Here is a 22,304-nt window from a genome sequence, read left to right as displayed (position 1 = left end):
TAATTCAGGGACTACTTGAAATGTAAAAAAAGATGCATCATTTGAGACATGAGCCTGTGCCTTACAACAGACAGTAATGGACGTTATTATTAGATATTATAAACTGGGTGGTTCTAGTCCTGAATGCTGATTTGGCTGACAGCTGTGGTATATCAGACCGCATACCACGGGAATGACAAAACATTTATTTTTACTACTCTAATCACATAGGTAACCAGTTTATAATAGCAATAAGGCACAGTCTCTCTCTAGGCACAGTCTCTCGTTGTGCTTGTCTTGTTAATAATAATATTATATGGGACTTATACAGCACTTCTCAACGACCCAAAGTCTCTTAAAGGTCACTTTGTTGTCCATATGCTTCATCCTCATCCCGTCGCTTCCCATCCCATCCTATCCTTCAATCCCTGGCTCTGCTAGCCTTGTTCTCCATGTGCTTCATCCTCATCCCGTCCCATCCCATCCTATCCTTCAATCCCTGGCTCTGCTAGCCTTGTTTTCCATGTGCTTCATCCTCATCCCGTCGCTTCCCATCCTATCCTTCAATCCCTGGCTCTGCTAGCCTTGTTCTCCATGTGCTTCATCCTCATCCTCATCCCGTCCCATCCCATCCTATCCTTCAATCCCTGGCTCTGCTAGCCTTGTTCTCCATGTGCTTCATCCTCATCCCGTCCCATCCTATCCTTCAATCCCTGGCTCTGCTAGCCTTGTTCTCCATGTGCTTCATCCTCATCCCGTCCCATCCTATCCTTCAATCCCTGGCTCTGCTAGCCTTGTTCTCCATGTGCTTCTTCCCAATTCCATTCTTGTCTTTGCCTGTTGTCCCATCCTGTCTCTGTCTAATTTATGGCAGTAATATTGTAGGGCCAGGCCTGCTGTCTGTTGCTTGTTTGATGGACATAAATAAAGATGTTTATGTCCCTAAAACTTCTGCCAAGCCCCACTGGTGCAATTTTTCAATTTTCTAAACACAGTGTCAAAGACAAAACCCTGGCCCTGTTGCCACGTTGGGGTGTGTGTCTGTGTGTGTGTGTGTGTGTGAGTGTTTGCCTGTCACGGGTTCTAGCTAATAAATTGGGCCATAAACTTATTGTTGACAACCTAGTATGGCTATTATCCAACCATGCCCCCAAATATCTTGATCGGATTGGATCTTCCTTTCTAGAGTTTCACCCCCACATGTAATGGCATGCAGACAACATGCCTATACTTAGGTATAAGTAACTTTATGTTATCTTGTTAGAAAACACATGAATACTATTCAGCTAACACAAAGCTATTTTAGACTGTACAGTACACTTCTGTAGCCTACGTGTGTCTTTAACTCTCCAGGATCTTGTAGAGAAGATCACTGACTATTAATACTGACAGATTAGGCACCTGTGATGTAGCTGGTTAGGGGACACCTTTTCAGGAAAGGTTCCTCAAAAGGCATAGGTTAGTCTGCCTGTCTGTCAAGTGCAGCTCTGTATGAGGGGGGCGGGGGTAGGAACTGCATCACTGGGTCAGCATAGGTTGTTGGGAGATACTGTGGACTGTTCTCAATGGCACATTATTTGTTTGAATTGTAGGCTATAGTTACATGCTTTACATTTGAAAATGCGTACAATGGTTACTGAATTGCACGGTAGAGTTTGAGCAGCATCTAGTGGTGAAATAGGTAACTGCAGTATAGCAATGGTGAATAAAAGGGGAAACTTGAGAAAATATCAGTAGTTTTCTATTACTGGCTGTTCATTGTCTCAGAGATAATGATTATTAGGAGATGACATGCCCTGCAGACACTCCCCCACAGTAATGAAACGAACATCCCAAATGGCACCCTATTCCTTACCTTGTGAACTATATAGGGAATAGGGTGCCATTTGGGACATAACTCTGAACTGTCAAAACTTCCATCCACCATTGACTCACTGGGAGTGACCTCTGTGCCTCTTAACCAATGGCCTGGTTTGATCTCTTATCCTGAGGCCAGTAGTGATTATGCTGAAGGATGGGAGTATTGAGACTACAGGTCTCGGCTTGTTTTCTAGTCTTCCCCAGAGATAGAGAGCCTTTATAACATGAACATGTAGTTAACTTAGGGAGTGTTTCAACAGGTGAATTAGGTTCACTGCCTGACTGGTTGGTGATGATGATGATTAAGCTACGTCATGTTAGGGTTTTTGTGTGTGTGCAGACTGGTTGGTGATGATGGGTGTGCATTAAGTATTGAGAGAAGTGGATTCTTACACATGTAACCGACATGCAGGAATAAAGCACGTGAACAGTAGAGGTGCCCTAGAGATTTTTGGGATGTGCGTATGATATAACACACACACACACTGAATATGTGTGAATATCACTCACACAGACTCTCTCTCTCTCTCTCTCCTGTCTCTCTCTCCCTCTTCCCCCTACAGAAGATGATGTGGACCTGGAGGCGCTGGTGAATGACATGAACTCCTCGTTCGAGAGCCTGTACTCCACATGCAGCAGCGTGCAGTCTGAGTCGGTTCCCCTCCTGCAGCACAACGGCCAGGTGCATCGCGACCACCACCGCAGCGCCCCCATGCCCCCCCACACCCACACCTCCAACAGCGAGCTGCAGCACAGCACCACCTCCCCCAAACAGAGACGTCGACGCTCCCAGCCCATGCACATCCTCGCCGTCAGGTATGTCTACTGTTGGCACGCACACATTCTCTCTCTCTCTCACACACACACACACACACACACACACACACACACACACACACACACACACACACACACACACACACAGCACTTACTGGGCACAGTTGTTTGTCTGGCATGCTGTTAGTGAGCACACACACCTGATAGATACAAGTCCTATACATCTAAACAAGGGACCATGTTCTCAGCATGCTCTGTGAGGACAGGTATATGTGCTTATGTGTTCATCGTTTTGCCTATTAGCAATCTCTGCGTGACCCATCCCACCCATCACTTTCCCCTGTCCTAACATAGCATAGCAGAGGGGGAGACCAAGTTATAATTCTCTTTAATTCTAGAAACAGAGTGTCAACTACTCCCATAAGCTGAGAGGAACTTTGATTCACCTCCGGTCTTAATGCAATCTTAACCAGTCTGTCAGAGTTGTAGCATCCATTACTTTGGATCCCTAGAGAAAGTTTGGCACTGGCTGGTAATGAGCTGTATCGTTGGTGTATTCTGTCAGATTGAAATGATACGGTTCAGTTTATTATTCAGTCCTGACCTCCGAATAGCACCCTGCTCCTGCCTCACATGGAACTGCATCAAACACTTCTCCTTTTGAACTCCCCTCCCCGCCTGGGTTTGGAGAAAGTGTAGAGAGATGCTAATGATGGCTATCTGCCTGGCTGCTGCAGTTCACTTCAGATGCTAGTCATCTGATAAAGCCAAGCCAACCTCTAGTCTCTTTCTGACAGTCAGGGGCTACATCCCAAATGGCATCCTATTCCCTACATAGTGTACTACTTTTGACCAGAGCCTAATAAACCCTGTTCAAAAGTAATGCACTATAAATGGAATAATAGGATTCCATTGGGGGCACAGCCCTAGTCTGATTCTCATTGACAGGCAGACAGGCAGAATGAACAGGCTGTTGCTCTTGCAGCAGGTCATGAAATGGGCACTTTGCTCTTGAAACGGCATGAAATAATGGTTTGATGAATATTGAATGTAATTAGTAGCTCCTCAAACGCTGGCAGTGTTCCTGTGGTGTGGCAGAAAGAATCAGCTCACAGTGCAGTGATCAGAGAGAAATGGGCATGAGGCCCCGGCTCGGCAGCAGTCTCACTCACTGTGAAACCATGGATTATTCATATTCAGCCACAAAGCATTGGGTTTATATCAGGGGAGACTGTCCTCATGTTCTCATGATCTCCGTATATCTGCTTCATAACAGCTTTTTCAGTCTGTCTGTGTGTGTCTGTCCCCCACTTTGTTAATGTCCATCCCTGAATGTTGTGATTCTCAGGAGACTGCAGGAAGAGGAGCAGCAGCTCCGGACGTCCTCTCTGCCAGCCATCCCAAACCCCTTTCCCGAGCTCTCTGGCTCTCCTGTCCTCAGCCCTGGGTCCTTACCTCCGTGTCAACCCTCAGGCACATACGTAAGTCAGAGGCCCTTCTCTTCACTCCTTAATATGGTAGCTTAGCTAACCATGAAGATTGTTCTTGAAAATGGCCACTAAAGTATGGTATCGTACATCTAACAGTACCACAGCAGTTTGGTTTATTTCTCCCATGGTCATTATCTCTAATCAGACTCAGTGTTTCCCCTATATTCATTTAGCAGTGACGGGTTGGCTCTGGTGAATGGTTTTTTCACTCCAAAATACAGTACTAGTCAAAAGTTTGGACACACCTACTCATTCAAGGGTTTTCCTTTAGTTTTACCATTTTTACTACATTGTAGAATAATAGTGAAGACATCAAAACTATGAAATAACACATATCATGTAGAATCATGTAGTAACCATTTGGTTAAATCAATCTAAATATATATTAGATTCTTCAAAGTAGCCACCCTTTGCCTTGATGACACCTTTGCACACTCTTGGCATTCTCTCAACCAGCTTCATGAGGTAGTCACCTGGAATGCATTTAAATGAACAGGTGTGCCTTGTTAATTTGTGGGATTTCTTTCCTTAATGCGTTTTAGCGAATCAGTTGAGGTGTGACAAGGTAGGGGTGGAATACAGAGTATTCACCAAGTCCATATTATGGTAAGAACAGCTATTTATCCATTATTTTACCAGGTAAGTTGACTGAGAACACGTTCTTATTTACAGCAACGACCTGGGGAATAGTTACAGGGGAAAGGAGGGGGATGAATGAGCCAATTGTAAACTGGGGATGATTAGATGACCGTGATGGTTTGGGAATTTAGCCAGATTGGGAATTTAGCCAGGACACCGGGGTTAACACCCCTACTCTTACGATCAGTGCCATGGGATCTTTAATGACCTCAAGAGAGTCAGGACTCTCGTTTAACGTCCCACCCGAAAGACGGCACCCTACACAGGGCTGTGTCCCCAATCACTGCCCTGGGGCATTGGGATATATATTTTTTTAGACCAGAGGAAAGAGTGCCTCTTACTGGCCCTCCAACACCACTTCCAGCAGCATCTGGTCTCGCATCCAGGGACTGACCAGGACCAACCCTGCTTAGCTTCAGAAGCAAGCCAGCAGTGGTATGCAGGGTGGTATGCTGCTATAATAAAAATAAGTGAAGTGAAACAACAGTCATCATTACTTTAAGACATGAAGGTCAGTCAATCTGGAAAATGTCAATAACTTTGCAGTCGTTTAAACCATCAAGCGCTGTATTGAAACTGGCTCTCATGAGGAAAGGAAGACCGAGAGTTACCTCTGCTGCAGAGGATAAGTGCATTAGAGTTAACTGCACCTTAGATTGCAGCCCAAATAAATGCTTCACAGAGTTCAAGTCACAGACACATCTCAACATCAACAGTTCAGCGGAGACTGTGTGAATCAGGCCTTCATGGTTGAATTGCTGCAAAGAACCCACTACTAAAGGACACCATTAAGAAGAAGAGAATTGCTTGGGCCAAGAAACACGAGCAATGGACATTAGACCAGTGAAAATATATCCTTTGGTCTGATTATTCCAAATTTGAGATTTTTTGGTTCCAACCGCTGTGTCTTTGTGAGACGCAGAGTAGGTGAAAGAAAGATGATGCCTGTGTGGTTCCCACCGTGAAGCATGGAGGAGGAGGTGTGATGGTGTTTTTTGTCGTTGTTCCTGGTGACACTATCTGATTTATTTAGAATTCAAGGCACACTTAACCAGTATGGCTACCACAGAATTCTGCAGCGATACGCCATCCCATCTGGTTTGCGCTTATTGGGACTATCATTTGTTTTTCAACAGCACAATGACCCAAAACACACCCCCAGGGTGTGTAAGGGCTGTTTGACCAAGAAGGAGAGTGATGGAGTGCTGCATTAGTTGAGCTTGTCTCCACAATCACCCAACCTCAACCAAATTGAGATGGTTTAGGATGAGATTGACCGCAGAGTGAAAGAAACACAGCCAACAAGTGCTCAGCATATGTGGGTACTCCTTCAAGACTATTGGAAAAGCATTCCTCATGAAGCTGGTTGAGAGACTGCCAAGACTGTGCAAAGCTGTCATCAAGGCAAAAGGTGACTACTTTGAAGAATCTAAAATCTATTTTGATGTAAAAAAATTTGGGTTACTACATGATTCCATATGTGTTATTTCATAGTTTTGATGTCTTCATTATTACTCTACAATGTAGAAAATAGTCAAAATAAAGAAAAACCCTTGAATGAGTAGGTGTGTCTGAACTTTGAACTGGTACTGTATATGCTTTTTTGTTTTATTAAAAATACATTTTCGGGATGGTAAAACGTTTTTAGTGTAAACTTTAAACGACTAATACCAGATTTAAAGTATGTAGAAAAGATAATGGAGCTATATGTTTTTAAATAAGAACATATTTGAGAACTAAAATCACCAAAATAAAAACTATACGGGGAGAATCTAAAATTCAAAAAATGGCATGTCATGGGCCCCCATTGATTTAAAAAAATAATGTTTCAGTCACTCAGATAACATAAGAGCATGGCATAAGACATGGCAAAATTTGTAGGAAACTAGCTTTTGAACTTCAACATTTTGCCTCTGCGGCCAAGAGGACAGCCTTTAAAAAGTTTGGTTGGAGACCATACCATTGGCCACACCCACTACCCCACCTTAGTTGAAAGAAATGGTAAGGCTGCAGTGAACTCTTTCTTGGAAGATAGTCACTCTTAGTCATTACTATAACGGAGCCGAGATTACTGTGAAAGGGATGTATATTTCGAAAAAATATGACCCTGGCTAATCCTGACTCAACTTTTATGGCTCTGGGGTTCAGAGCCTGTATTAGCAGACCCTGGGTTCAAATTGTATTATTGTATTTCTTTCAAATACTTTTAGCTGCTTGATAGAGCTTGCCTGGCTCAATGGAACCCGTGGAAAGTGCAAGACCGCCAATCTGGCACTTCAGGCAGGCTCAATGAAAGTATTTGACAGAAGACAAATACTATTTGAACCCAGGTCTGGTCTGTAAGAACTGGCAGCATGAGCTGTAGTCTGTAGTTGCAGGGAGCTGGAGATGGAAAATAACCATATATTTATTTGGTACTATGAACATGCAGCATTGGTAAAGCAGTTCTAAAGCATGTTTTTCCGGCTTTTGATTGGCCCACGATACTGAGATAAAGAAATATGTTGCCTAAAAACCTTTGCATAGTGTGTGTGTGTTTGTCTGAGTGTGTGTGTACGCGCATTTGTGTGTGTGTGTACATGTGAGGTTGGGGGTCGTAGAGATGGGCCCTGCTCCACAGCTGGCTCTGCTTTGCTCTCCCAGCATGCAGTGCCTGTCCTTTAGAATCGTCTCTGTCTGTTCGTCCGTCTTTCTGCCTTCCTGCCTGTCTGCATGCCGACCCTGGAGGCCTGGCTGGCTGGCGGAGTAGGGCTGGTGAGAAGTTAGCTGTTTACAGAATTTTCCGACCTCTGGGCGCTTTCTGACAGGCTCTCATTTCTCTTCCCCAGCCCCCGCGCATTGGAGGCACGCGAATGCTGCGCTGCCGGCTGGCCTGTCAGGGATCACTGCGCAGTCTGTTATACGATGCCCATATGATTTTCATTTGCCTCCCCTCCAAAGTCTCGGTCAATGACCTAGCTCTCGCTCTCTCTCTCTGGGTCTCACCCCAGCCGTGCTCTTAAAATGGTAGTGTTAACAAATAACAGACTTGTTTCGTTATGGATGTTCACTGGCTGGTTTTGACAACCCTGGTGGCGTAGGGTCTTTCATGATCTGTTAACTGGGCTGGATATGGAGTTTTTTTAAATAGTTTTTAATAATTTTTTGTGTTATTATTTTATCCCCTTCTCCCTAATTTTGTGGTATCCAATTGGTAGTAGTTAGTTACCGTCTTGTCTCATCGCTGCAACTCCCATAAGGACTCGGGAGAGGCGAAGGTCGAGAGCCATGCTTCATCCCAAACACAACCCAACCAAGCCACACTGCTTCTTGACACAACGCACATCCAAACCAGAAGCCAGCCGCACCAATGTGTCGGAGGAAACACCGTACACCTAGCAACCTGCTCAGCGTGCACTGCACCCGGCCCTCCACAGGAGTCGCTAGTGCGCGTTGAGACGTGGATATCCCTGCCAGCCAAACCCTCCCTAACCCTGACGACGCTGGGCCAATTGTGTGCCGCCCCATGGGCCTCCCGGTCACGGCCGGCTGGGACAGAGCCTGGGCTCGAACCCAGAATCTCTAGTGGCACAGCTAGCACTGTGATGCAGTGCTTTAGACCACTGCGCCACCCGGGAGGCCCGTAGATTGAGGGTTTTGACCAACCAGTAGGCACTATACTAACTGGTCTTGATGCTGCCAGCCTGACTGACCTGGACACCCTGTCCCTAGTGTTGTGTCATCAACTGATGCTGATCTGATGTGAATTGTCCATGGATTGGCACTGCTTGGACAGGAGCTGCAGATCTGAATGTACTGTCAAGTTGGATGCGACCCACCTAACTGACTCACACAGCACAGAGTCCAAGGGCCTCCATCACCATGCAGTCAGACTCTGGGTTCCAGCCCATACCACACACCATCAGGGACAAGTCTAAGCACGCCAGCGACACTGCATGTGACACAACTGTGCTGCAGCCCTATTACTGGGTTAATAAACTGCACTGTCATGCCTGGTGCCTGGTCCTCCTCAGCTTAGCCTCCTTTCTGTTTCTATTAGACTGTTGTTATGTTGACACACCGGTGACACAGGTTCACCTCCCGCTCCCATCCCCTCCCTCCGCCTCTTCCCTTGTGTGCAACACTTTATCCTTTTAAATGTTTCTGTGAACTCAGCAGCTGGCACGCACGCTGAAAGGAGAAGAGGAGTAGGAGTGTGTGGAGAGAGAGACGAGCAATATGGTTAATAGCCCCTGAGCTCCTTACTGTAGCGATGCATATTTACACATGGTGAGGTAAGAGGCTTGGAATAGTAGCCACTCAGTCAGTTAGTGAGTGACATTGGTGGCATAGAGGGCAAACTTAACATTGGTGGCATAGTGGGCGAACTTGACATTGGTGGCATAGTGGATGAACTTGACATTGGTGGCATAGTGGGTGAACTTGACATTGGTGGCATAGTGGGTGAACTTGACATTGGTGGCATAGAGGGCAAACTTAACATTGGTGGCATAGTGGGTGAACTTGACATTGGTGGCATAGTGGGTGAACTTGACATTGGTGGCATAGTGGGTGAACTTGACATTGGTGGCATAGTGGGTGAACTTGACATTGGTGGCATAGTGGGTGAACTTGACATTGGTGGCATAGTGGGTGAACTTGACATTGGTGGCATAGTGGGAGAACCTGACATTGGTGGCATAGTGGGAGAACTAGACATTGGTGGCATAGTGGGAGAACTACACATTGGTGGCATAATGGGAGAACTAGACATTGGTGGCATAATGGGTGAACTTGACATTGGTGGCATAGTGGGTGAACTTGACATTGGTGGCATAGTGGGTGAACTTGACATTGGTGGCATAGTGGGAGAACCTGACATTGGTGGCATAGTGGGAGAACCTGACATTGGTGGCATAGTGGGATAACTTGACATTGGTGGCATAGTGGGAGAACTATACATTGGTGGCATAGTGGGTGAACTTGACATTGGTGGCATAGTGGGTGAACTTGACATTGGTGGCATAGTGGGTGAACTTGACATTGGTGGCATAGTGGGTGAACTTGACATTGGTGGCATAGTGGGAGAACCTGACATTGGTGGGATAACTTGACATTGGTGGCATAGTGGGAGAACTAGACATTGGTGGCATAGTGGGTGAACTTGACATTGGTGGCATAGTGGGTGAACTTGACATTGGTGGCATAGTGGGTGAACTTGACATTGGTGGCATAGTGGGAGAACCTGACATTGGTGGCATAGTGGGAGAACTTGACATTGGTGGCATAGTGGGAGAACTAGACATTGGTGGCATAGTGGGAGAACTTGACATTGGTGGCATAGTGGGTGAACTTGACATTGGTGGCATAGTGGGTGAACTTGACATTGGTGGCATAGTGGGTGAACTTGACATTGGTGGCATAGTGGGAGAACCTGACATTGGTGGCATAGTGGGATAACTTGACATTGGTGGCATAGTGGGAGAACTAGACATTAATGGCATAGTGGGTGAACTTGACATTGGTGGCATAGTGGGTGAACTTGACATTGGTGGCATAGTGGGTGAACTTGACATTGGTGGCATAGTGGGTGAACTTGACATTGGTGGCATAGTGGGTGAACCTGACATTGGTGGCATAGTGGGAGAACTTGACATTGGTGGCATAGTGGGAGAACTAGACATTGGTGGCATAGTGGGAGAACTTGACATTGGTGGCATAGTGGGTGAACTTGACATTGGTGGCATAGTGGGTGAACTTGACATTGGTGGCATAGTGGGTGAACTTGACATTGGTGGCATAGTGGGAGAACCTGACATTGGTGGCATAGTGGGATAACTTGACATTGGTGGCATAGTGGGTGAACTTGACATTGGTGGCATAGTGGGTGAACTTGACATTGGTGGCATAGTGGGAGAACCTGACATTGGTGGCATAGTGGGATAACTTTACATTGGTGGCATAGTGGGTGAACTTGCCATTGGTGGCATAGTGGGTGAACTTGACATTGGTGGCATAGTGGGAGAACCTGACATTGGTGGCATAGTGGGAGAACTTGACATTGGTGGCATAGTGGGAGAACTAGACATTGGTGGCATAGTGGGAGAACTAGACATTGGTGGCATAGTGGGAGAACTAGACATTGGTGGCATAGTGGGAGAACTAGACATTGGTGGCATAGTGGGAGAACTAGACATTGGTGGCATAGTGGGTGAACTTGACATTGGTGGCATAGTGGGAGAACTAGACATTGGTGGCATAGTGGGAGAACTAGACATTGGTGGCATAGTGGGAGAACTTGACATTGGTGGCATAGTGGGAGAACTTGACATTGGTGGCATAGTGGGAGAACCTGACATTGGTGGCATAGTGGGAGAACTTGACATTGGTGGCATAGTGGGTGAACTTGACATTGGTGGCATAGTGGGTGAACTTGACATTGGCGGCATAGTGGGTGAACTTGACACTGCGAAAGGATCTCCACTTAATGTCATCCACATTGTTTGGATTCATATGAACAGTAATGGCTGTGTATGGACTGTAATAATTGGCTAATTAGAACAGAATTAATATAATGTGCAAATTGTACATGTTGTAAATTCCATGACAGGCCACTCATCAATGTCACAGTAAACAGTAAACTCACTACATGTTAGTAGGGATGTGCAGCATTCTATCTCCTCCACAGCTGAGCATCATAGTTGGCTGCTGGGGATTCAGGAATGCCCGAGTTTGGGTCAGAGTTCACATTTTTCCACTGTAAATAAAATGTTGGTTTTTTGCTGATGCTGGCTCATCTGAGTGTTTAGGTTAATTGCGTTGGAACACAATTTCAGGTTAATGTGTTCTGCAGCGCTGAGTTGGAGATCAAAGTGACCAGTGCCAGAAATGTGCTGCCTTGCTTCTAGACTAGAGGGAGTCTGTTTTAACAGGCTCTTAAACCACACCAAGAGTGAAGCAGCACATCCCAGATCCCACAGCGGGCTGACTTAGTGGACAGGCCAAATGGCACCCTATTTCCTTTATAGTGCACTACTATTGGTCACGGCCATAGGGCAAATAAAGTTGTGCACTATGTAGGGAATAGAGTCCCATTTGGAACTTAGGCAAAGTATCATGTAATCACGGCCCATAATTGTTCAGAGCCCCGTGTATGGAAGCAATGCATGCTTATTGTTTCTCCTTCCCAAAGAATGTTCCCAAACAGAACATGGAAGGATTACATGGGACCAGTCAGTACTAGGCGTTCTGTGCTGCTGCTGGGAGAGAACATTTCTCCTGCAACTGCTTGTAGGACTTTCAGCTGGCTCGGCTCTGACTAGATCTTTCTCAACACCCCCAAAGAGAATTGTTTGGGTTCAATTTAATTAATTGAGGCACGTTGCAGGCAGAGGTACTGGAGAGGAGAGGCTGCTGTACTGTAGCCCAGTATCTAATCTCATACGTGGGTGAAGTAAGCATGCGGTTCACTTGCAGGTCTTAAATTGCCTGCGTACATGTGTGTACGTGCGTGTCCGCATAGACAACGTGTCTGTGTGTATATCTATGTGTTGCACGCTGACTGGCAGCACTCTTGAGATACAAATTGCAACTGTGTTGTTAACAAATGCTTGTTGGAGGCGTGCCAGGGAGCTTGTGGTTTATTCTGGAACATCTCATGTGTCAGGCCACATTTAACCCTCCACTTACCCAGCAAGACAAGCCTCAACCTGCTGCTTGGATTACTTGGCCAGTGCACCAGTCATACAGTGACAAATATCTGTGACTGTTTTATTGACAGCCCTGCCTTGCCCTGCTTTGTGTGTTACGTTCTGGGGAACTGAGAGACGCTGTGCTACGCTATATTAGGCTCGGCAAAGGGTATTTAAATCTTACCCGAGGTCCGGACGACTGCTTCAGCCAAACACTATGCCACGCCTACGGATGTTAATTTCTTCTCCTCAATGCGTCCCTGAGTACCTCCGCGGCCTTCTCTGATTGGTCTAGAAACCTATCGGTTGGGCCTGAGCCGGTTGGGCCTGATTGGTTGATCGGTTGGGCCAGATTGGTTAGAGATGATCCAATCGATGATGTCTTACTCTTTTTGCAACGCCCCTCGTCACCAAAAACCGCTACAATGAAATTACTACTAAAGTAGGTAGTGAACGACAGGGCAGCGGAAGAATTTAGTGTGAGTCGTCAGGCTAGACTACTGTTGGTTTTCTGTTCTACTATACCTGATAATGAATTGCACCAACATGGTGTCCCAGGTTTAAATCGGTCCCTGATTAGAGGGGAACAATGATATGCTTTGAGGTCCAGATATGAATTGCAGGGGGTTAGGCTATGCTAGAATATGCTAATATAGGCTATGCTAAACACTAACTGCTATGATGTAGGCTTAGCTGGACAAACTGGCTGGCTGTGGTCCCCCATTAGGAGAAGGGCATTAAGGTCCCTCACTCTGTACACTGAGCCTGCCAGGTCACAGGGCAAACTAAGTAACAAACTTGTCCCTCTGTGTTTTATTTCTCTTATTTTGAGACTGCTAGACGATAACATGACACAGCTAACCAGGGTATCTTAACTGAGATAGACACGGTGAGTTCTCTTAGCAGTTAAAGTTAGAAGCCAGAACAATTCCCTCACTTAGTACAGACCTGTTCATTACTATAGCACAGGGATCATCAACTAGATTCAGCTGTGGGTTGATTTCTTTCTAATCACTAAGCTAAGGACCCTGGGACTGAATACCTCCCTCTGCAACTGGATCCTGGACTTCTTGACGCCTGCAGGTGGTGAGGGTAGGCAACACATCCGTAACACTGCCCCTGAACACGTGGCCCTTCAGGGGTGTGTGCTTAGTCCCCTCCTGTACTCCCTGTTGCACTATTCGCAACATTATCATTAAGTTTGCAGACACGATGGTGGTAGGCCTGATCACCGACAACGATGAGACAGTCTATAGCCAACCTCTCCCTCAACGTCAGCAAGACAAAGGAGCCGACCGTGGGGAGCCAAGCACGCCCCCGCCATCGACTTGGCGGTAGTGTCCACATCACTAAGGATCTATCATGATCCAAACACACCAACACAGTTGTGAAGAGGGCACAACAACTCCTCTCCCCCCTAAGGAGGCTGAAAAGATTTGGCATGGGCTCTCAGATCCTCAAAAAGTTCTGCAACTGTACCATTGAGAGCATCTTGACTAGCTGCATCACCGCTTGGTTTGGCAACTGCTTGGCATCTGACCGCAAGGCGCTACAGAGGGTGGCGCATATGGCCCAGTACATCACTGGTGCCGAGCTCCCTGCCATCCAGGACCTCTATACCAGGCAGTATCAGAGGAAGGCCCTAAAATTTGTCAGACTCCAGCCACCCAAGTCGTAGACTGTTCTCTCTACTACCGTACAGCAGGCGGTACCTTCTGCACCAAGTCTGGAACTAAAAGAACCCGGAATAGCTTCTACCCCCAAGCCATAAGACTGCTAAATAGTTAGTCCGGGTAGCTATTTGGTTAACTATTTAACTATCTGCATTGACCCTTTTTGCTCTAAATGTTTTGATTCACATACGCTGCTGTTTACTATCTGTCACTTTATTCTTCGTTATATGTACATATATACCTCTTCCCTTGTACCCCTGCACATCAACTAGGGATGCACTGTATGTATACATCTACCTCGTACCCCTGCACATCAACTAGGGATGCACTGTATGTATACATCTACCTCGTACCCCTGCACATCAACTAGGGATGCACTGTATGTATACATCTACCTCGTACCCCTGCACATCAACTAGGGATGCACTGTATGTATACATCTACCTCGTACCCCTGCACATCAACTAGGGATGCACTGTATGTGTACATCTACCTTGTACCCCTGCACATCAACTAAGGATGCACTGTATGTATACATCTACCTCGTACCCCTGCACATCAACTAGGGATGCACTGTATGTATACATCTACCTCGTACCCCTGCACATCAACTAAGGATGCACTGTATGTATACATCTACCTCGTACCCCTGCACATCAACTAGGGATGCACTGTATGTGTACATCTACCTCGTACCCCTGCACATCAACTAGGGATGTTTACTATCTGTCACTTTATTCTTCGTTATATGTACATATATACCTCTTCCCTTGTACCCCTGCACATCAACTAGGGATGCACTGTATGTATACATCTACCTTGTACCCCTGCACATCAACTAGGGATGCACTGTATGTATACATCTACCTTGTACCCCTGCACATCAACTAGGGATGCACTGTATGTATACATCTACCTTGTACCCCTGCACATCAACTAGGGATGCACTGTATGTATACATCTACCTCGTACCCCTGCACATCAACTAGGGATGCACTGTATGTATACATCTACCTTGTACCCCTGCACATCAACTAGGGATGCACTGTATGTATACATCTACCTCGTACCCCTGCACATCAACTAGGGATGCACTGTATGTATACATCTACCTTGTACCCCTGCACATCAACTAGGGATGCACTGTATGTATACATCTACCTCGTACCCCTGCACATCAACTAGGGATGCACTGTATGTGTACATATATACCTCTTCCCTTGTACCCCTGCACATCAACTAGGGATGCACTGTATGTATACATCTACCTTGTACCCCTGCACATCAACTAGGGATGCACTGTATGTATACATCTACCTCGTACCCCTGCACATCAACTAGGGATGCACTGTATGTGTACATATATACCTCTTCCCTTGTACCCCTGCACATCAACTAGGGATGCACTGTATGTATACATCTACCTCGTACCCCTGCACATCAACTAGGGATGCACTGTATGTATACATCTACCTCGTACCCCTGCACATCAACTAGGGATGCACTGTATGTGTACATCTACCTCGTACCCCTGCACATCAACTAGGGATGCACTGTATGTATACATCTACCTCTTACCTCGTACCCCTGCACATCAACTAGGGATGCACTGTATGTATACATCTACCTCGTACCCCTGCACATCAACTAGGGATGCACTGTATGTATACATCTACCTCGTACCCCTGCACATCAACTAGGGATGCACTGTATGTATACATCTACCTCGTACCCCTGCACATCAACTAGGGATGCACTGTATGTATACATCTACCTCGTACCCCTGCACATCAACTAGGGATGCACTGTATGTATACATCTACCTCGTACCCCTGCACATCAACTAGGGATGCACTGTATGTATACATCTACCTCGTACCCCTGCACATCAACTAGGGATGCACTGTATGTATACATCTACCCTCGTACCCCTGCACATCAACTAGGGATGCACTGTATGTATACATCTACCTCGTACCCCTGCACATCAACTAGGGATGCACTGTATGTATACATCTACCTCGTACCCCTGCACATCAACTAGGGATGCACTGTATGTATACATCTACCCTCGTACCCCTGCACATCAACTAGGGATGCACTGTATGTATACATCTACCTCTTACCTCGTACCCCTGCACATCAACTAGGGATGCACTGTATGTATACATCTACCTCGTACCCCTGCACATCAACTGGTACTGGTAGTCCTCACTCATTATGTATCTATTATTACTTTTATTATTACATGTTTAACTATTTTCTTTCTCTCTGCTTTGTTGGGAAGGGTCCGTAAGTAAGCGTTTCAGTAGTCCACACCTGTTGTTCAGGAAGCATGTGACAAATAACATTTGATTTGAATTGGGCCTGTAGCCCGGGCCACCAGTTGGGAACCCTGCTCTATCATATGTCAGTCCCTGATTGTGTCCCTGTTTTAGAGATTTGCTGTTTTGTTATGGTTAGTATGACCTATTTCACTCCGTCTTTGGGGAAATTAATCCATGATTTTCAGAATTTTAATGTGATCGTCTGTAATAAACACACACGGATAGTTTTTCACCATTGTCAAGCATGGATATGTTCCCAAAGTTCCTGCATGGGCCACAGTTTTAGTCTGAGAACATTATACAATAGCCGTCTATATATAGAAGTGTGTGTTTAGCCCATATTGAACGTGTGAGAAAAGACCAGTTGATTCATCATTGCATGACTTTACTGGAGGGAATGTGAACTGCCCTGCTCTGTGTCCAGGATGGAGGCTTGACAGGGTGGAATGTGTTGCTGCAAGCTGTTAGTTCATCTGGCCCGAGTAGAGTGTCTCAGCGGGCCCGCAAAGCTTCAGCTGGACTCATGTAGGTCATGGAGACTGCATGGAATCCTCCACTGCAGGGCAGAGCAGGCCTCTCTCCCTCACAACTATCTTGCTCTCTAAACTGAGAAGAGGGCAGCTTCTCTCACTCTCAACTCTCACTCTCAACTTTCTGCTTTTCTCAAAATCAAATCAAATCAAATTTTATTTGTCACATACACATGGTTAGCAGATGTTAATGCGAGTGTAGCGAAATGCTTGTGCTTCTAGTTCCGACAATGCAGTAATAACCCTGCCGTCTCTCTTCCTCCCTCTCTCTCAACTCTATCTCTCTCTGCCTCTCCCTCTCTCAACTCTCTCTCATACAGGAAAGTAGGGCAGCTCAGATTTCTCTCAAGTGGAACTAGTGTTCACAGAGAGAGGAGGGAAAAAAGAGATGCAACAATACTCCCACACTCTCCGCATATACATTCAATTCATCTCTAACTTGTTAAATTTTGAAAAGGCAACCATTGGAGGAAATGCTTAATTCAAATAGCAGTCATGACTAAGTCCAGAGTAGAGAGCAGAGCAGCGCCATTGGAATGGGGCCTGATCTCGCCTTCTCTCCAGAAACACCTAATTATACTGGAACACAATGTACAGCTATGTTAAATCTCTGAAATCAAATCTCTCTCACTGTTTCTCAGCACTCGCCTTTAATAAACTAACTCTGCTGCTGACTTCTTGTATTGTAATAGGTAGGCCTATACCAGCGTAGAGCATTATATTGTGTGTGCGCGCCACCAGCAGCTAGCTGGCCTTGGCCTGGCCTTACAGCTTGGGTGACCAGTGCAAGTAGAAGTACAGTGAGTGCAGCTTGCGGGCGGCTGGTTTTATTGTGTAGTTGAACGATGTCATCCTTTTGTAAGTGCCCAATGGCAGTCCCTGAGTCCCGTAAGGGGACAATGATCTGTGGTGCGGTGGCCTGAAAGGGTGCTACCCAGGTCCCTGCTGTGCAATTAACCAGTCTGCTCCTATTGGAGAAATGTTTGTCTCCTCTCTGGATTGATCTCAGTAGGGAGCCGCGGAGAAAGAACTCGGACATTCAAAGGGGATTGTTGGGGTTGGAGGCTGGGGCTGATGTGATGTGTGTGGCAGGGAGGAGGTATGGGAGCTTCAGGCTCCGCTCGGGGGATTCTTCCCAGAGGAATGCACAGAGCTGATGGATCAGCCTCTATTTGATCTATATATAGACACCAACTGTGGGTATTTTTGCTTGTGGTTTGTTCTGGTTTGAAGGGACTAAGGAACTGAGGGATTGTTTGGTTTTGGGAGTGCGTTCCATAATGGTAGCTTGTTGAATTTTAGTTAATGAGTCAAGCTTTTCAGAATTTTTGGAACATGTGCTGATATCTGGAACCACCAGATAAAATATATATATATATATATATACAGATACAGAGTTAGTCATATATTAGAACCTAATCATTGTTTTCCAAAGAGAGAAGTTTGTTTCACCATGCCCTTTGGCTGGGCTGCCCTGTACTGTACTCTGTACTCCCATGGCTAACATTCGTTATATCACTGGAATATGGTTGAGTTTCAGCCATGAGCTGGGTGGTTTGCATGTGGGAGTTCGATGGGGATGAGTAGTCACTGTGGCCTAGATGTTAACCACAGTATGGCGTTAGTTCATCCACATCTCTCCACTTCTGAAAGTATAAAAGTACTGTTTTAACTGCCCCAGCATCTGCTAAACGTGCACGATAGTACTTCAAAACCTTCCAAATCATCCATATTATTATATATTCTGTTGTTTTATTGTTCTGTACCTAGCTCACTAACTAACTGCTTTGGAGTGAGAGTGCATTGTACATGACTTGGTATTGTGCATCCGAAAGTCCCCATTTTAGTCCTTGGCCAATGTTCTGGTCATTTTTCTGCAATAGTGAGCCTGGATAAATCCCCTCTTTGGGGTTGCTTAATTTGACACAAAAATATTACAACAAGAAGCGGTTCATGTCCACCTCATGAGTCAGCAGTATTTACGTAGCGTTCCCTTCAGAGCCGACTCAGCCCAGCACTTCTCCCCGGGCCAGCCGTTCCCTTCAGAGCCGACTCAGCCCAGCACTTCTCCCCGGGCCAGCCGTTCCCTTCAGAGCCGACTCAGCCCAGCACTTCTCCCCAAGCCAGCCGGCTGCAGGCAGCGAGTGAAGCTCAGGACATGACAAGCTTTGTCTTTATTGTCTTTATTCCAGGTTTTGTCTCACATTCTCATTAGTGGATGTCAATGGCCACTGCAGTTCAGAGACCACACAGAGCACACAGTACATTTGGCTTCATTAAAGAGGTACTTGTAAACGGGACTGGTTTGTTAGTGGGTTGCAGAGAGGGGGCAAGACCACCACTCAGTCGACCACTAGCCAACACTGTTTAATCAATGGCTGTTCTTTTGGGGGATTAGAGAGTAGAGCCACTTCTTTGGTTTTGGTTTTTAATAATTTACGGAGATAATGGAGTTAGCCTACAGAAAAGCACTAGATTTAGAATTGCCTCCTTAGAGATTTAATTGAACTCTGGGTTTTCTTATGAAGAAGATTTACGCCTAAAGGTATTCAATTGTAGGTCCGGGAAGATACCAGTATCACGATACTCGTCAGTATCGTGGCAAGGAAACAAAATACAAACTTATTTAGGAAACAGCCCTAATGTTGAAAACAAAAATCCTTGTGTAGACATCCAGAGTCGCATGTATTTATTACATACAGCAGGTCTGCTTCGTGTTTTCATTTTTGACATGGAAATATTGAGAGACTGGTATCGTCACAGCCCTATTTAATTGGTTCCACCACTTACTCTTTGCTTCTTATGTCATAGCCAATATAATGTTGCTATATGGCCTGGTACAGTAGGCTATAATAAATATAAAATGCCTCAAAGAGATCGGGTCAGATGTTTCCATCAGAGGAATTACCCATAGAAATAGAATGAACAGAATAGACTTGGAACCTCTGACTTTGGCAACTTCAATGGTAAACTCATGGGTGCACTATGTTCTACGCATTCTAATTCTATGGCATTACCACTACTACCCCACTGTAGCCTGCTTATTGAAGACCCAAATGAGATATCAGTGCCATCTTCATTGGCTGCATCCCAAATGGCACCATTTACAGTACTTAGCATGGTAAAACCTATTCACTGGTGACCCTCTATTACTTCACCATTCTTTTCTGTGTGGGATATAAGCAGAGAGGACCTGATGTGTCACCACAACCTTATAGATTTCTCCATAGTAGACTGAGGTTAATCATCCCTAAGAGGCTAGTAACCAGTAATAACCAGTAATCTAGAATTGTTAACACATCCCTGATGTTATTGTTGTGCTTTTAATGCACTTGTAATGTGTATGAATGAGAGTGGCTGAAGAGTGACATTGCATGCGTTTGTGTGTGTGTGTGTTTGTTTGTGAGAGAATGAGAGTGGCTTAAGAGGGACATTGCCTGTGTGTGTGTAGCTTGGGGCTCTCAGCAGCTTGTCCCTGGGTAATTACATCACAAGTCCTGAGTCATCCTGGAGGCCCACCACTGAATGAGAATAGTGTTCAGAAAGAACAGGAAGACAACCCAGCACGCCCCCCCCCACCCCCCCTCTCTCGCTCTCTCTCTGTCTTTCTCTTTCCTTCTCTGCCTCTCTCTTTCTCCCTCCCCTTCCTTTCATTTCCCTTCTCTCTTTTTCACCTCCCTCCATCCCTCTCGCTCTTTCTTTCCCTCTCTCTCTTTATCACAAGGACATCTTTTCTCTTAGAAAAAAAGAAGTGGAGTAGGTCAAGGAAGTGTGCCGTGTCTCCTCAGTCCTCATCACTCACTTGAATGTCTTTCTGTTCCTTTCATCACATTGGGATGCAATGTTGGATTGAAACATTTTCCAGTTAGAGGTTGAGAGGTAATGTTCCTGCTCTTGTTCGGTTAAGTTAGGACCATGTGCTCCAATTCTCTACCCCCTGAAGTGTGTACTTGTTAACTCCTCTACACACATGTCAAAGCACGTGACTCCTCTCCTCATAATATCCAGTACAGTATGTATTCTAGGATAATAATACGATGTAATAGTGATGTAATAGGCATAGTGGTATAGTGCTGGTTGTGCTATCTCATTCCACATAAGGAGTGTTAGCTGCTGGCAGTGGTAGTGTGTCCTGTTGTAGTACAGCATGGTAGGTATGTGACATGGGGTTTTCCCCACTGACTCACCAGGCAAGCCAGTAGTGAGGTAGTGCTAAGTCAATGAGGAGAGGGGTGTGGCTGCAGTGACAACTGGAAGTCTAGTATAGTGGCATGTACACTATGCATAGCCTTACTTACTACTATCACAGAACATTCTCTTCTCTTCTTTTTTTATATATGTCTTGTTCTCTCTCTCACCTCACTGTCTCACTCACCTCAGTCTCTCACCTCTCTCACTATTGTCTGTCTCTATGTATCTGCTCTCTTTCTCTTTCACTATTTCTCTCCCTCCCTCCGCTCTCCCTCTTTCACACTCTTCCTCTACTTATGTCTCTTTCTTTGCCTCTCTCTCTCCCCCTATCTCTCACTATCTCTTCCCCTCTCTACCTATCTGTATCTTTCTTCTTTCGCACTTTCTCTCCCTCTCTCGATTAAATTTCTATTTAAGGGACTTTATTGGCATGGGACTCTTGCTCTCTGTCTCTCTGTCCCCTTCTCTCTGTCTCTATCTCCCTTCCTCCCACCCTCCTCTGTCTGGTCATACTCCCCTCCCCTGCCACAGCCCTGCTCTCTTTAAGGCTTTATGGTGCTTTCAAGACAACTGGAAACTCGGAAAAAGATTGAGGTCGAATCGTGACGTCAGTGATCTTCAGGTCGGAATGTCGGAGTTCTAGAAAGAGGCTGACTTGGAGTTCCCAGTTGTCTTGAACGCACTGAAGTCGGAAGTCAGAGATTTCCTAGTTTCGAGGTCCCAGTTGTTTTGAACGTGGCAATAGTAGTGAAACCCTAAATCATCCTCCCTGACCACTATGGCTGCTTCCTGCTTCCTACACTGGAAGGAAGGGAACTGTTATTTAAGACCTCCCATTATCCTCCTTCTCCCTTCAGCATAGTGTTTGTATATAGATATTGACCCATTGAGATGAGAGGAGGTTGAAAGGACATTGGCTAAATGTCTACTCCAGACGGGGTGGGGCAGAGCCTTTGTCAGTCCTTTGTCATACTTAGTGTTTTCACTATTCGGCTCGCCCCCCACCCCCTTTTGTTTTACTTCAGATACTTAATACCCCACTGACTGTATTGTTCTCTCTCTCACCTCACTGTCTCTCTCACTCACCTCAGTCTCTCACCTCTCTCACTATTGTCTGTCTCTATGTATCTGCTCTCTTTCTCTTTCACTATTTCAGTGGGGTATTAAG

The 22,304-nt window shown here is 45.7% G+C and overlaps 1 protein-coding gene across 3 annotated transcripts in view; it reads left to right on the top strand.

Moving 5' to 3' along the window:
• Positions 1–22,304, top strand: part of LOC109901918 (growth factor receptor-bound protein 10) — a 77,746-nt gene that overhangs the window by 39,406 nt on the left and 16,036 nt on the right. For all 3 annotated transcript variants that reach the window (XM_031786906.1, XM_031786905.1, XM_031786907.1), the window contains exons 4-5: positions 2,403–2,655; positions 3,965–4,097. In XM_031786906.1, the coding sequence (XP_031642766.1) occupies positions 2,403–2,655; positions 3,965–4,097 (386 nt within the window). The remainder of the gene's footprint in view (positions 1–2,402; positions 2,656–3,964; positions 4,098–22,304) is intronic.

The sequence above is a fragment of the Oncorhynchus kisutch genome, linkage group LG13, assembly GCF_002021735.2.
Source record: "Oncorhynchus kisutch isolate 150728-3 linkage group LG13, Okis_V2, whole genome shotgun sequence".
In the NCBI taxonomy this organism is placed as follows: domain Eukaryota; kingdom Metazoa; phylum Chordata; class Actinopteri; order Salmoniformes; family Salmonidae; genus Oncorhynchus; species Oncorhynchus kisutch.
Note: the sequence above shows the minus strand (reverse complement) of the source record. Positions and strands in the feature narration are given on the sequence as shown.